We start from the raw sequence: 16724 nt of genomic DNA, 5'->3' as shown, positions 1-16724 counted from the left end.
AAACAAGTTTTATATTTAAAGTCAAGTAGCTTGTTTTTTTGAGATAAATTCTTTAATAACCAATTCGTTAAAATTTGTAATTTCTTGAATCATTTTTTGTAATTGACAAAATTGCGTCAGTTGGCAGCATTGAGTGCAGTGCATCGATCCTGGCCCATAGTACTTCTGGGAAAGTGTTGATACGATTTAATGTAGAGAAACATTGTTCTGCTTCTGTGGTTGTCATTGGCACTGTAACAACTAGCTACTTGAAGAATTTAAATTATTTCAAATAATTTTAATTCAAAAATATAAACAAGTGGACTGCCCCGAAAAGTTCTTTATGTCTGGTTACACCAAAAAATCTTAAGCTCTACCTTAGCCCAGCTCAGTTTATAGATAGGGCCGCTTTAAGTCTCACTTACGTTGCACCATAATTTTCGATTCTTATCTATGCAATACACGTGGCAATCCCTTGTGGCAAGCAGAAAATTTATCTAAGAGTCAATGGCGCACCGCGTATGTTTCGTAAGCTGAGCTTAAAGCACGTCTTACGCTTAAGATCTGTTGGTGCAACCAGGCATTAAAATCGGATCTTCTATAAATAGTTTTCAATTCAGCCTTTAGTAACCTTTAACGCCGTATTTTGTCCTTTCTGATTCTTCATCCTCAAATAAGCAGTAAACACCAAAAACAGCAGAGAGTATTGCTAGTAGCTCCATTTTAATTCGAATTTTATAAGCAGCACAGTAAAATTTAAATGTATATGTGCCATACCAACTCGTTACAATCGCATTAGGATCACATGAAATTTGTGATCTTAGTCTGTAAAATCTGTGAATAAACTTTGTTGGAATGGACTCAAGTTCAACAGAAATCATTAGAATACAAAAAGCCGACATACTTATGTTTAGAACTTAAGAAGGCATTTGACAGGGTAAAATTAAAGGTCGTTGTCCATTTATTGTACGCAAGAGAAGTACCTCTAGGAACAATTAAAACAATCGAAAATATCTACCAGAACAACACAAAAAAGAATGTGTGTGTACTTTGTACTCACGTAAGAATTTATACTTCTATTATATAATTTCAACGAAATAAATATACTTAACAGTTACAATACAAAAAATTAACAATAATTACCAAAAATTAACCAAAACTTAGCAATGCCAAAAATTAAAAAAAAAAATATGAATCGATCTCTGGTCCAATGTCTTACCAACCAGGCTATCAATGCGCCTGTTATTGACGTTTCGCACATACATAATTACACATCAAAGTGACAAGTGAAATATAAAAATAGATATTTTATTATTTTACGCCCAAGGAAGACAAATCCAAAGACACAAAAATTATAATAAATAATATATTTACTAAAAAACACTAACATATTATTTTAATGGCTTATTTGCGCTGATACATTATAATAGCTGCACATGACGAATAGAGGAGAACTCAACATAAGGTTAGTTCTAGCCTGTGTATTTCTGAATGTAATCGAATTTCTTACTGGATAAGACGGATAAGATTATAATAAATATACAATAAAATGTTTTAATAATACTCATCTTACTCCTAAGGAAGACAAATCCAAAGACACAAAAATTATAATAAATATATATTTAATATATATCTAATAAATATATTATTATATATATTATTTAATATCTATATATAATAAATATATTCACTAAAAACACTAATATATTCTTTTCACACCTTTTCTTGCACTGATAAATTTATACATAACTAGAAAGATTTAGCAACTAAACGCCATACTGTCTGTGTGCGCATGCGCGCAGTATTATGAATTTTTACTCTCAATCGCGCCTAAAGAAGTATAACTTCAATAAAAGTAAAAGTAGATGAAGCACTAACTGACCCAATTGAAGCTGGCAATGGTATAGGGAGACTCCCTGAGTCCTCTATTATTCAACCTGATCATGGATTAGATAATAAACAAAGTAAGAACTAAAAATGGATACCAAATGGGAGAAAACTTAAAATAATCTGCTCTGCAGACGACGCAATACTAATCTCTCAAAGTGAAGATGATTTACAACGTATGCTGTACCAATTTAATATAACCGCTAGCCAATTTGACATGTTAACTTCCCCAAACAAGGCCAAATGCATGGTTATAACAGCTAATCTAGGGTGAGATAATAGAACAAGTCATGGAGTTTAAATATCTAGGCATCACACTATTTAGCTACGAAACGCTCGAAACAGAAGTGGAAGATCAAGTGAATAAAGCAAACAGACCCGTAGGTTGCCCTAATGAAACAATATGGAGAAATAAAAATATCGGAAAATAGTCATCAGACCAATAATGACATAAACGGCAGAAACACTTCCTGACACAGACAGGACAAAAGAGTGCTAAAAACAGCAGACATGAAAACCTTTCCAAAAATCGATGATAAGACACTATGGGATAGAGCTAGAAGTGCAGATATACGACGGAGATGCAAGGTGGATAACATTAATAACTGGGTAGAAAACAGAAAAGCAGAAATAGAATGACCACATAAGCCGAATGACAACAAACAGAGTAGTAAGAACGGCGAGAGACGGTTCCCCAATAGGAAAACGTTCAGTGGGAAGACCCTGAAAACGATGGATTGACAACTTACTGGAGGCACATTGAAAAACAGAGTCATGTCAACACAAAAACAAGACAAAGAAGAAATTGAGTCAACGTGCAACCGATTCATCGTTATTTTTTTCGTGCAGTGATGGTTTTTTTAATGGCATATACCTTAATCATTCAGCCACTCTCAATCAGATTATAGTTTATCACTAGCTCAGGCGAATAATGTGTATTGTGTGTATTGTGCGTGTTGAGTAAATGTCTTGTTATTTAGTAAAGTCGACTTTATTGTCTTTACAAAGAGATGCTTATCTGAACGTCTGCGATCCCTTACACTGATGGTTTATTATTAAAATTATTTAAAAAATAATAATTTACAAGGTTATTTGTTTATACAGGGTGTTCCTTGGTGACTGATAGTTTAGTGAGTTTTAAAATTTTAAGTTTTCATAAGTTCGTTATAGATAAATACGTTTTAATAAAATGTATGTCATAAAAATTTGAAGCCATTCTTTATCCAGTGGCGTTTTTTTTATCCAGGAATTTTTTTAATGAAAAATCCAGGAATTTTTTTACTAACAAAAAATGTTGTTGTATGCCCTGCAAATTTGAATAAACATTTAAAATCAGGTCTCCTAGTAGACCTTTTATTACCATGATTTTTGAAAAAAAAAATGATTTATAATGTACTACTAACTTTAAATTTTCTAGATGAATTTTCAATCTAAATGTTTTTACAAAAATAAAAAATACACGTTTTTTTTAATAATAGTAACATACCCAACTTTTTTGTTTTAACCACTCGAGCCACATCCCCAGCCTTAATTTCTATGTCGGGTGCTGAAACTGGATTTAAAGATGTCTGGGACCTTCTTAGTCGTTCCCCATGTTTCACTTGCCGTACAGTACGACCAGTGGCCATCACATGGCGACATTCTTCCGAATATTTTAAATCTTTTCTTTTGGAAATTGTGATCAATGGATACTTTTAAGACTATGCTAATTCGTTAATGACTATATTGTGAAGTAATGTACCTAACTAAATTATTCTATAATATCTATTTATTGTGACAGGTACCTACATAACAAATAATATAAGTAAACGATGCAAAGAAGATAATACAAGACAATAAATGTAGACGAAGTAGTTTTCAATCCTAATAGTAAATTATTAATATTGAAAATATTAAAATATTACTAAAAGATTTTTAAATTGAAAACTTATTGGTACACTTTTCTGGTGACACCTCCAAGACTTCTACAATTTGCAAGTCAAATGGATGCTGCAGTGAAGACGAGAAGGAAGGAATTCTACACTATGCAATTCACATCCCCCGTCTGCAGCTGGTAAAGTTCCAACGGAAAATGCACCTAGTTACTCTACGGAGTAATACGACTATAAAATAAAAATGTATACCATTTTTATTCAGTTGCCACGCGAAGGCAAAACAATCTTACTTTTCAATTAGAATACGGAGTGCAGTCCAGTCCCTTGAATCGCGATTTTCGGCTCTTATTGGAGCCTTCATCGGAAGGAATGTAGGCACTGTTCTCCATATTTTAACTGATTCGTATCGAGAGGTTTTCCCACCCATTGCAACTGAAGTGAAATGGGTGGGAAAACCTCTCGATACGAATCAGTTAAAATATGGAGAACAGTGCCTACGTTCCTTCCGATGAAGGCTCCAATAAGAGCCGAAAATCGCGATTCAAGGGACTGGACTGCACTCCGTATTCTAATTGAAAAGTAAGATTGTTTTGCCTTCGCATTGCAACTGAATAAAAATGGTATACATTTTTATTTTATAGTCGTATTACTCCGTAGAGTAACTAGGTGCACTTTTCCGCTGGAACTTTACCAGCTGCAGACGGGGGATGTGAATTGCATAGTGTAGAATTCCTTCCCTCTCGTCTTCACTGCAGCATCCATTTGACTTGCAAATTGTAGAAGTCTTGGAGGTGTCACCAGGAAAGTGTACCAATAAGTTTTCAATTTAAAAATCTTTTAGTAATATTTTTAATATTTTCAATATTAATAATTTACTATTAGAATTGAAAACTACTTCGTCTTTCAATGCCAGATGGCGTTAGCCACCTACTATCATCACTTCAGTTGCAATGGGTTGGAAAACCTCTCGATACGAATCAGTTAAAATATGGAGAACAGTGCCTACGTTCCTTCCGATGAAGGCTCCAATAAGAGCCGAAAATCGCGATTCAAGGGACTGGACTGCACTCCGTATTCTAATTGAAAAGTAAGATTGTTTTGCCTTCGCATTGCAACTGAATAAAAATGGTATACATTTTTATTTTACAATAAATGTAATATAAGTATTGCGTTTATACAGGGTGTTTCATTAAGAATTGTTCATATAGTAACTGGCGAAACCTTAGCACAAAATACGAAGATTTAACCTAAGACACTTAAATAAAATATTCCTCCTTATCGAGATACAGCGTGTTTTATTACAAATATTCTAAAATGATAAGGGGTAATATCCCGCTATAGAGCAATATACTTCATTTTCGCCACTTTTCCCCATCACAATCTACGCCACTGTCGTAATAATCATTTCAGCATGTTTTTTGATTCCTTGTCAGTTTTCACATAAACATCATCCTTTTGTCTCATTGCGATATAGTAAGTAGTTTTCAAGTTACTTGCGTTTAAAGATAACGTATAATGTATTTTAAACTACATTCAATAAGATTATGTGTTTAAAATGCCTATATAATCTTACTGAATCCATTACACTAAAACGCAAATAACTTGAAAACTACTTACTCTATCGCATTGAGCCAAAAGGATTATATTTACGTAAAAATAACGAAGAATAAAAAAAACAGGCTGAAATAGTTATTACGACAGTGGTATAGATTGTAAGGGGGGAAAGGGCGAAAAGGAAGTACATATCCCTACAGCACGCCTCTGGTAACAGCGGAAAACTATCTTTTAACATTATTTGAAGTATCCTAACATGTGTTAACTGTGTGTAAAGTTTAACCAAAAAATATTAAAAGGTGCTTTACCAATGGTCATCATTTTAGAACATGTGTAATACAAATACAACACTCTGTATCTCGGTAAGGAAGAATATTTTATTTAAGTGTTTTGGGTTAAATCTTCGTATTTTGTGCTAAAGTTTCTCCAGTTACGATATGAATAATTCTTAATGACACTCTGTATAGTATTTAAACAATTAGAGCGGGAATCAAAGTGTATTAGAATCGATATACAGGAATCAATTCATTTCCGATAGGACGATGGCATTGTTCTCATAACAGACGACTTATAAGAAGCTAGAGTTATACTAGAACAACTACAGCAAGTAACACATAGAGTCGGTTAAAAGATAAACGATGGAAAAACAAAAATTATGACCAATCTCGTCCCCAATGAGCTAATAGAAATTGAGAAATACTTGTAGACCCAAATATGTGTATTTGGTTAACGCACTATAACCAAATATGCGAGCTACTTACAAAAATATCAGCGGAAAAATTGAGAAGGACACAAAGAAAGATGAAGAGTTCAATGGTTGGAATAAGCCTAAGAAATAAAGTAAGAAACAAGTTAGTTCATAGACAAACCGGAGTGAAAGATATTATCGAACGTATTACAAAGAAAAAAATGGAAATGGGCAGGACATCTTGCAAGAGTTAAAGACGACAGAAAAAAGTTATTATTATCAAAATTGAAGCTAAGAAAAACTAAATAAACTTCTTACTAGAAAAACCTTTTAGTGTTAACTGAAAGTGAGTTATAGGTAATTGAATGTATATTTTTTTGCGAGTACCCAAATCTAAGTATTCAAGCTTAAATAACGGGAAAATGATGCAATTTATAACATAAACTGATTAAACATTTGTCAAAGCACTAAGAAATGTCTATCAACTGAGCCCCCGAACAAGTTGATTCCATTAAAATTTATGCTCCACAAATTTTTCAAAATTTATCTTTTAAAAATTTTTCCAAAAAATGTTATTGTGTTTTTCTAAATAAGTCCGTTAATTTTTACGATATCGGGTTCACCTGAAAACTGCTTGAAAGCTAATTCCAAGGGCTACTAAACCGCGTTGAATTTAATCTTTCAACCCTTTACTTTTTTTTAAATAAAATTTAAATGGCCCCGGTTACATGGGTCTCGTAGCAAAATTTAAGCTTTAAACGTTTCTATCTCGGTTATTCTTTACCCAACAGAAATAGTAAAACATTCAATAAAGAATATTTAATAAAGAAAACATTGATATACATTTTTAACGTTTATTGAGTATTTTTGGGGTTATTACCAAAAGAAAATAAAAAATACGATTATTTTAAAAATTCTGATTTTTTTAAATTATACCTTTTTTCAAAAATATGCATTCTAAACCGGTCAAAATTGTTGAAATAATTACTTATGCTAGTATAAAAAAATTGTAGTAAGGATTACTATAAATTTTAATTTTTGTGGAAATGGCGTATGTTTTATTTTTCACTTTTTCCTAAAAAAATCGAAAGGGTTCTCTTATTTTTATCATAACTTGCGTAATTTTAATGCTATTATCTTTTTCTGGAGCTCATTTGATAGGTATTCCGAAGTACTTTGACAAGTGTTTAACAGGCATATTTTATAAAATGCATAGTTTTCCCGTTATTTAAGATTGACTACTTAGATTTGAAACTCGTCGAAAAATATATACATTCAATTACCCATATCTCACTTTGAATTAACATTAATTTAGTTCTTCAAGTGAGGAGTGTATTAATTTTTTTAATTATCTTCAATTTTGGTTATAATAACTTTTTTGTAAAATCTTATAATTTTTGAGTTATACGTGAAAAACAGCTTTAAAACATGCACTCTTTTACGAAAAAATAAAATCTTCGATCTTTAATACTTTAAAAAGTATTGATTTATATTAATAACTTTATATAACAAATTTTGCCTATATAATTTGTCCCTCTATCGATTAGTGGTATTATTTTTAATAAAATAATTTTCACCCCCGGGAAGGGGTGGCATCCACCCCCAGGATAAAAGCGCAAGTTGACATCATTTCACCTTTGCTCTTTGACGTATCTTCTAACTACACACCAATTTTCATGAAAATCGATGAAGGTTCAACGAAATCGGAGGTGAAAACCTTCAGTTACTGCACTACTATAAGATTGTTGTAAAATGCGTATTATGAAAGATCACGTAATCATTTTACAGTATCATAGGCAACGTTTATATAAAAATATTACTAATAATTAAATCTTTGCAGCACATAACACGCAAAATGTGTACGTTTCGTAGATTAAATTGTTACATACACATAGTTTCAAAAGTTATGCTAATCACCTATCACCTAATTATCCTCATTTTCTTAGTTAATTTTGTTGTGAACAGATTAGCGCATTCTGCTGATGTTTTTATTGTTTTAGATTTTTGTTTGGTATTTACACAGTTGGGCAGAGCTTATTTTTTGAACTTATACCGGGTGGAAGAAATGAAATGTTTTTCTTATGTTAGGTTTGAGACACCCTGTACGGACGACAAAATATAAGTGTGCATATACATGGAATTTGTATTTTTGTCTTATGTTTTTAAAACAAAGAAAATAGATGGTTTTATTATTTAACATGGTTTTTAACTGAAGCAAAACTAAATTAACAATGAAAAATATCAGTTAACAAAAATTAAAAACAGAAAGGCACATAACGTAAACAGTTTTTATATAGACACCTATATAACAGTTATTTGTCGACTTAGGTGAACGGTAGCACAGAGCAACATAAAAGAGGTGAGATTTTTTAATTGAGGATCTGTGAGATTTTGGGGTGGAATTTCCAGGAGAGCAAGTACGGATTTGTTGTCTTTATGTGGACGCTCTTTAAATATCGAGAGGTAGATTACACAGAATTTCTTTCTTTGGACACTTTGTTTCTTTCGCACTTTATATAGTATGATAAGATATGGCCTCCTCGCGTATAGCATGTTGTTACTCTATATTGAAGTGGAATAAAGATCCAGATATTGAATTGGCCCCCTCACAGTCTCGACAAGACTCCTATCGATCACGTATGGGATATTGTCGGTGGACAATATTAAGACTTGGTCGGCATCTTCTTGTTTCCCTGCAAGATATAGAAATTATGGTTACTTCTATCTGAAGCTCCATAGAGCAAAATCAAATAGCATGCTTAATATCCAGCATGCCTAGGCGATGTAAAGTTGTTAATAGAATAAGACGAACAACACGAGATATTAGCTATTACTTTAAGTTATGTTTTTCTTTCTGTTTTTCAAGTTTTGTTAACCGTTGTTATTTATTATTGTTAGTTCAGTATTGTTTCAGTTAAACCATTTATTAAAGAGTAAAACTGCCTATTTTCTTTATTGTTAGAAATACCAGAGATTAAAAAAATAAAATGTTCATAAAATAATATGAGACTACAACATAATTTCGATGTATACCCACCTTTGTACCTTTTCTTCCTTACAGGGTGTCTCAAAGTTAACATAAGAAAAACATTTGTTTTCTTCCATCCAAGTAAAAAAAAAGAAATTTGAGTAAACCTTTGCGCAACTGTGTAAATACCGAACAAAAATCTAAAATAATAAAAAAAGAGCTGAATCCATTAATCTGTTTACGAAAAAAAAAAACAAAGATGAAAATAGGCATAATTTTTGGTGTTAAATAACTTTTGCAACTATGTGTATGTTTAAATTTTTTATTACAAGTTGTTCTAATTTTTTTTAGCAAAAATTTTAGCATTGCGCTCCTCAATGAATTAGAAGGAATTTTATTTCAACGCATTCCTATCTGTCAGCGACAAATATCCATTAATCACAAACCAGAAACCAAAGACTCCGTAAATCAGCACTGCAATCACAATACAAAAAATACTTTCACATATGACGCAACGCTCCGTAATCCGTCACCGCGCGCTTGATGCGAGATTTTGCGCTTATTTTTTAAACTTATCAAGTTGGCGGCACTGACAGCACTAAAAACTTTTCTTAAAGACGATTGTTTGGTAAGACCTCTCGTGGGGGGGATACAATCTGATTTTGTATTGCGATATTATCATAAAATAGTAACTACGGGAAACTGCGTAACTGGTGCGAGAAAAGTTATTCTCCGTGAATTGTTCTGTTAATTTGTGTTGTTTCGTTAATAATTATTGTTTTTTATACATCATCGTCGGTCTCGGGTATCGTCAGGCTTCCTTGATTGTCTTAATTTAACTACTTTTAATGAATGAGGCACCACGTACGTATCAACCTGCTAATATGCTACCAAGTAGCTGCTAGAGATTCTCTGGATTTACAAAATAGACCAGGGCATTCAGGAAAAAATAAATCGATTTTTAAATACAGTAGTTATCGACTTACACTTTTCGCATTGTGTCCGACATGACGTCAGCAAAAAACTCTACACTAGAAAAATGGGTGTAAATACATTTCTTCTTCTTTACGTGACATATCAGAATTATCCGACGTTTGCGATCACCATTGCGAATGCTTCTCGATCTTCTGCAATATGGAATAATTGTCCAGCATTTGGTATCCGAGTCCATTCTCGAATGTTTTTTAACCAAGAAACTTTTCTTCCTACACCTCTACGGCCCTCTATTTTGTCTTTAAGGATCAGTTGTAATATTTTATATCGACTTCCCTTCACCCCAAGAAGCAATTATACGTAATATTACGACGTCTTAACTTTGGATTAAATGCCCCAACGTTAATACGCGACGTTGCGACTAGGGTCAGAAAACCGCTATTTGCACCTAAATGGGGAATAGAAATACGGGTTGCCTCGACGTCCCCCTCTCGACTTCTAAGCTCGAGATATTTTATCGTCAAATTACGTTAGTTTTTAGGACTTTGGTCTTGTAAAGTAATAGTATAAAATTCTCTACCACAGAAGTACGGCCGACACACTTCATTTTTACCAAATAGGTTAATAATCTTGGAGGATATTAAATCATCAGAAACTAAGATGCATGACGGCCTGTTGATACTTATTTAAGTAGGTTCCTACTGTATTCAGAATATAACCTAAGTGACTTGTATAATTATTTTATTAATCATCTGCCTCATTGCATAATGCAGTCGAAAATTTACAAACGCAAGGAAGTGTACTGTTAAACTAGGTATAAAAATTGCTAAATAACTGAAAGCGCCTCAGAAATTTACAGGTTAAATCGAACAAAACGGTAAAAAAAGAAATAACCATCGTAATTAAAAAAACATATTATTATGTCTAGACCCATACAAAATTATCCTTGATTTATATATAAACAAAATTCGTTAATTAAAATCAAATATTTATTAAAATCTAGCAAAAAAATTTCCAAACATTATGTTTCAAAAAATGGCTGAACCATGGCGATCTTTCATTAATGGCGGATTTGACTCGCGACCTAAATTGCACTACATTTTAACTGATTTGGACAAGGACACCCCCTGCCGACCTTTAGTATAACCTATTTTTACCTTGCACACCTCGAATTTACCTATTGGTATACCTAACATGTCCTAAAGTAAGCGCAAACAACCTGGTCTTGACGACAGACTCCCGACGACCAGTCGTCGTCGTGAACACGCCTTAATCTGGTGGACGATTTGAGATTGACATTTGACCTTCTCACCTTCCCGCAAGTACACGCAGCAATCTACCATATACCTACTGAGAAAACACCCGACGTCTCCTGAACGTTGGGTTCGATACTAATAAATACTCTGTAATCGCCGACGTTGAGCAGTCGTTAAATGTCTTCCAGTAAATTACATTGTAGTATAGAGGTTATACCCGACTTCAGCTTAACGTTAAACCTTAATCTAATAATAAACGTTGGTATTCTCAACGTTGGATTGTCGTTGTCGTCTTCCAGAAAAATACGTCTACCATACTCGATAAAACACCAACGTCCTCTGAACGTAGGCATCTATCCTAAAAAATACGTTGTAATTCCCGACGTTGAGTAGTCGTTGATGTATGCCACTTAATTGAACTTATACTTCAGATAGGTTAAGACCGACGTCAGCTTAACGTCAAACCTTATCCTAATAATTGACGTCGTTATTCCCGATGTCGGTTGGTCATCAGGTTATATTACTTATTAGCAGCAACGTTGGTCCATAGGAAAAACAGACGTTGTCCTTGGTTAAGGCTTATTGTGACCCAATTTTGTCCTTAAATTTAACGTCCCATTAGGACAAAATTGGTTGCAGGTCGTAAAATTGCTACTTGGGACTATATGTCCCAGATAAGACAGTTTTCGATGTTTGACAGTCTTTAGCAGTTCTCTATCTTTGTTGACCCTCCTTAGTACTTCTTCATTAGTTTTCCTTGCTATCCAAGTTATCTTCAGCATTCGTCTATGAATCCACATTTCCAATGCTTCAATTTTGTTTATGATCGATACTTTTAGCGTCCACACTTCTGCACTATACAACAGTACGGACCAAACTAGCACTCAACCATTCTTTGTCTTAGTTCTAAACTGAGATGATTATTGCAAAGAAATGACTTCATTTTCATAAAAGTAGTTTTAGTCATTGTTATTCTACGTTTTATTTCTATGTCTGGATCTAGTTGGTCCGTTATCACAGTTCCCAAATATGTCATTTTGTGAACTTTCTCCACTTGGACTCCGTTTAATTGAAGCTTTGCATCGAGATGTGGGTCATGACTAAACACTAAAAATTTGGTTTTGTTTAAGTTTATTTTAATGCCCATTTCCTCTCTTACCTCGTGAATACGATCAAGCAGAATTTGGAGACCTTCAATATTATCTGACAGAATTACTGTATCGTCTGCATTTCTAATCACATTAAGTAGTTCCCCGTTGATTTTTATTCCATATGGCTGTCTCTCAAGTGCCTTTTTAAATAACTGGTCCGAGTAAATATTGAACAATGTTGGCGACAAATGCACCCTTGTCTGATTCCTCGTTGTATGGAGATTTCATCGGTGTAGTTATCTCCAATTTTAGCAGTTTGATTCCAGTACAAATTTTTAATGACACGAATATCCTTGTCATCTATTCCGATATTATTCAGTATTTGTATTAATTTTACATGCTGTACTGTATCGAATGCCTTTTAGAAGTCCACGAAACATGCCTCCGCAAACAGCGCAAAAAGTGCCTCCCTGGTTCCCATAGAATTTCTAAAACCAAATTGGGTATCTTCGAGATCTTCCTTGCATTTGCGTCTAATTCTGTTGTGAAGTGTTTTTACGAAAATTTTAAGAGTGTGGCTCATTAGGCTAATTAATCGATATTCTGAGCATTTTCTCGCATTGTGTTTGGACAAAGATGGATTTGAGCCAATCTGTGGGCATCACTCCGGTGTAGGGATGGGAAAAACCTACCGGTTTAAACCTAAAACCGGTTTTTTACTTCGCAATAACCGGTTTTACCAGTTGTTTTTTTGTCCCGGTTATAACCGGTTTTTTCTTTTTAAAGTAAAAACCGGTTATTAGGTTTTTGCGGTGATTCGGATTAGGTTAGGTATTATTTTGGATCCCAATCATAATTATTATTCTCAAGTAATTATTCCAAACAAAACCATAATTCAAATTTTATTTTATTTTATAAAATACAGAAGCAAACTGAAAGTGCATTTTCACATCAGCCAGAAACAGTTATTAAGTTTTATTATAATATTTCCTTGAAAAGGTATTTGTAATCATAATATTTACATAAGAAGTGATCTGGTTGAAGTAGACGCAAACATCATCTATTTTTCACACTTAACTCTTGACATTGAAAGTGGGTGAATGACTTTTTCTGATTACCAAAAATAATGCACTGACTATGAATATCGAATTACTGATTACGAATCCGAATCTCCAGAATTTCGCTACGTTTTCAAAACGATACACTCATACAGGAAGTATTAAATGAGTTAAAATGTACCTATTCTACAAATATACAAACGTGTTAAAAGTAATACATGTTCTTTCGATAGTATGTACTAATTTTGATCATATTGATATCGAGTCGAATGGAGTATCGCAAACTAAAGTGTATTGTAAATGTAACTTTGTAACCTATCGGATTAAAAAAACCGAAAACCGGTTTTTCCAAAAACTGGTTTTTTTGGCCGGTTATAACCGCCAGGTTTAACCGTAAGCAAAAAAAAACCGGTATAACCGAAAACCGGTGTTTTGTCAAAAACCGCCATCCCTACTCCGGTGTTATTTCTCCGATATTTAATCATTCATTGTAGATAAAAGGCATCCAAAAGTGCGGAAACATGTCAAAATCAGTATATTAACACATTGAGCGCCACGCGAGTTGTATTTAACTCGCGCCTTGTTTGGCTCGGGCGCTCAGTGAGTTAAATATAATTCACATCGACGTTGAGATTCTGCACGTGGAGCCTGACGGCACGAACAAAAAATTTTAGTGTGGCGGTTAATGTGTTAAGGGCCAGATTTTGTTACTCGGGAATTTTTGGGGTCGCTGAATATGATTACGAGAACAGAACCGACTTCCGGAGCACCTGGTGCCCAAGGTTACTGCTAAGGCACGTTAATCTTTTTCTCGTGGGCATCTTTCAGTGCGTCACAGTTTTTCGATTTCTTTCTAACGCATTAAATTGTATGTGACAAGAAAAAATCGCACGTCGGTGATTACATTTCGTCGGCGACATTTATAACATTTATTCTAGTTGTCAATAGATGGCGCTATAATCGAAAAAAAAATTATTTGCGAATTATATAATATATCTACGAATATAATCTGTACAATTTATAAGACTATACAAATCAAAGAAAATACCATTTTATAAATGCAATAAACACCATTGATTTGTTTTTATGACAAATTGCAAATAAAATGTGATCTGTCAGACCATAGATTTAAAAAAATATTAAACACGTATTTTTTAGTTTTTTGGTCTGGCGTCTCTTTCTCGAAATATTCGCTTTTTTCCTGTGAAACTTTGTGCCTCACCCACTTTCTTCTCTTAAACTGTCAGATTTTTGAAATATAGGTACACTGTTCTGCATGTACTCAACTTACCTTATCTTAATCAGACGATTTTGAGTTAGATTATTTTTTTCAGACCCCCCTTAACGGACCCCGCTGTATTAAGATCCAATATATGGTAGGAGTACATTTAAAGAGTACAAGGTTTCTCTTTCTTATGTCATAATCTGACGCGCTCGAGTAACTGCAAAAACCCCTCTTGGGCTCCCCTACCATTAAGTTTAACTTGAGTTAAGTTCTAAACTTTTTCTCATGAGCATCTTTCAGTGCGTCACAGTTGTTCGATTTCTTTCTAACGCATTAAATTGTATGTGACAGAAAAAAAGCACGTCGGTGATTACATTTCGTCGGTGACATTTATAATATTTATTCTAGTTGTCAATAGATGGCGCTATAATCTAAAAAAAATTATTTACGAATTATATAATATATCTACGAATATAATCTGTACGATTTATAAGACTATGCAAATAAAAGAAAATTCCATTTTATAAATACAATAAACACAATTGATTTGTTTTTATGCCAAATTGCAAATAAAATGTGACAACTGTCAGATTTAACTAAAATGTCATGTCACTAAAATGTATATTATCACGGACCTACCTTTTTTCCTATCATTTGTGACGCACTGAAAAATGCTCATGAAAAGAAGCATATCTGCAGTTTCGAGAGTTTTTGGCACTAAATTGATGCAAAGAGTTTACTCGGAGGCTATTGGGTTCGGTGAACACGAAGTTCGGTCAGCCGAACTGAACCCCGAAGCACCTGGTGCCCAGGGTCACTGGTGAGGCACGTAATTTTCTAGAGTTTCGAGGATTTTCGGCACTAAATTGATGCAAAGAGAATACCTTGGGGTTTTTGGAGTTGCTGAACACGAATATGATATCAAAACCTACCTGCGGAGTACCTGGTACCTGAGGTGACTGTTGCATTGCAATCAAGCGTGAGGTCAAGGAAGTGAGGTGCACTTCCAGAGCACCAAGTGCTCCAGGGGTCGGTTCTGATAGTGTATTCGTGTTCAGCGATCCCAAAAACTTCAGAGTAATTTGTTTCAATCAATTTAGTGCCGAAAATCCTCGAACCTCTAGAAAATTGCGTGCCTCAGCAGTTACCCTGGGTGCCAGGTGCTCAGTGGGTCGGTTCCGATGACGTATTTGTGTTCAGATACCCCGTATTTATGCAATTTGATTTCAGTAAAGGTTTGTAATTATTCGTAAGTGCCTTTTGTCTATGTTTTTGTTTTTAGAATTTGAACTAATTTTACATGTCTTACTGTGTCCTACTTTTTAAAATCAATATAACAAACAAGCCCGTGTTTTAGCTATTTAAAACTAATCAAATCATTTAATTTTTTTTACATAACGGTAAATATCCAACCAAAAAAAGTTTCATTCAAATCCGAAAAACATTCAACGTTTTCGGATGTTGAAACATTTTTGTTATGAAAAACCAAATACGCTTCGGCTCCGCTTTAATAGAGACCAGAAAAACAACCCTAAAATATGAAAGGATTAGAATATGTTATTCTGAAAATTGCTTTACATCAATTCGTCAACAAAATGGTGCTGTAACTAAACCCGACATTTTTTCTTTTATTTCCCCGCAAACGACGGATTTAAAATGAAAAATGAGACTCATTTAGCGGGAATATATTTTTCATTCCTGCAATATTTTATCGAACTAGATGAGATTCTTGGAAATTATTTTTAAATGAGAATCTCCAGGACCTATCATACCGCATTTAAATACCTTACAAGTAGAGGCTCTGATGGCATTTCGAATGAGAAGAGAAAGAGGGAATTATTAAAGGAGGGGTTTTACGTCGATTATATCTTTCGTTAAAAATTGGTTTCGACTTTTTGAAGGCAGTTCTTGGTAAATCTCCTTTTAGATTTGATTTTAACGTATTAGATCAATGTTAATAATGATTTTTAATATTAAAATAGAATTTTAAATAACAAATAAATCATGTTCACTTTGCATACATTTAAGAAGCCATTGGTACTCATCTACATCTACTCAGTAACATCTACTGAGATCAAAACTTCTCTCACGAGGTGCAAATCCAGATATATAAGACCATAATACGACCAGTATTCGGGTATGGACGCGAAACATGGACGCTAGGAAAAAGATAAATAATACATTGCATATTTTTATTGTTTAATTATTGCC

At 33.7% G+C, this 16724-nt stretch overlaps 1 protein-coding gene across 4 annotated transcripts in view; it reads right to left on the bottom strand.

Moving 5' to 3' along the window:
- The window catches only part of LOC114349276 (uncharacterized), a 599066-nt gene that overhangs the window by 201953 nt on the left and 380389 nt on the right, over positions 1-16724 (bottom strand). The window contains exons 1-2 of one of the 4 annotated variants that reach the window (XM_028299632.2): positions 9397-9573; positions 3353-3650 (exon numbers count right to left, since the gene is read on the bottom strand). The exons of the other annotated variants lie outside the window; for them this stretch is intronic. Coding sequence (XP_028155433.1) covers positions 3353-3494 — 142 coding nt within the window. The 5' untranslated portion in view covers positions 3495-3650; positions 9397-9573. Of the gene's footprint in view, positions 1-3352; positions 3651-9396; positions 9574-16724 lie in introns of those variants that run through there. 4 annotated transcript variants of the gene reach the window in all.

The sequence above is a fragment of the Diabrotica virgifera genome, chromosome 3, assembly GCF_917563875.1.
Source record: "Diabrotica virgifera virgifera chromosome 3, PGI_DIABVI_V3a".
Taxonomy (NCBI): Eukaryota; Metazoa; Arthropoda; class Insecta; order Coleoptera; family Chrysomelidae; genus Diabrotica; species Diabrotica virgifera.
Note: the sequence above shows the minus strand (reverse complement) of the source record. Positions and strands in the feature narration are given on the sequence as shown.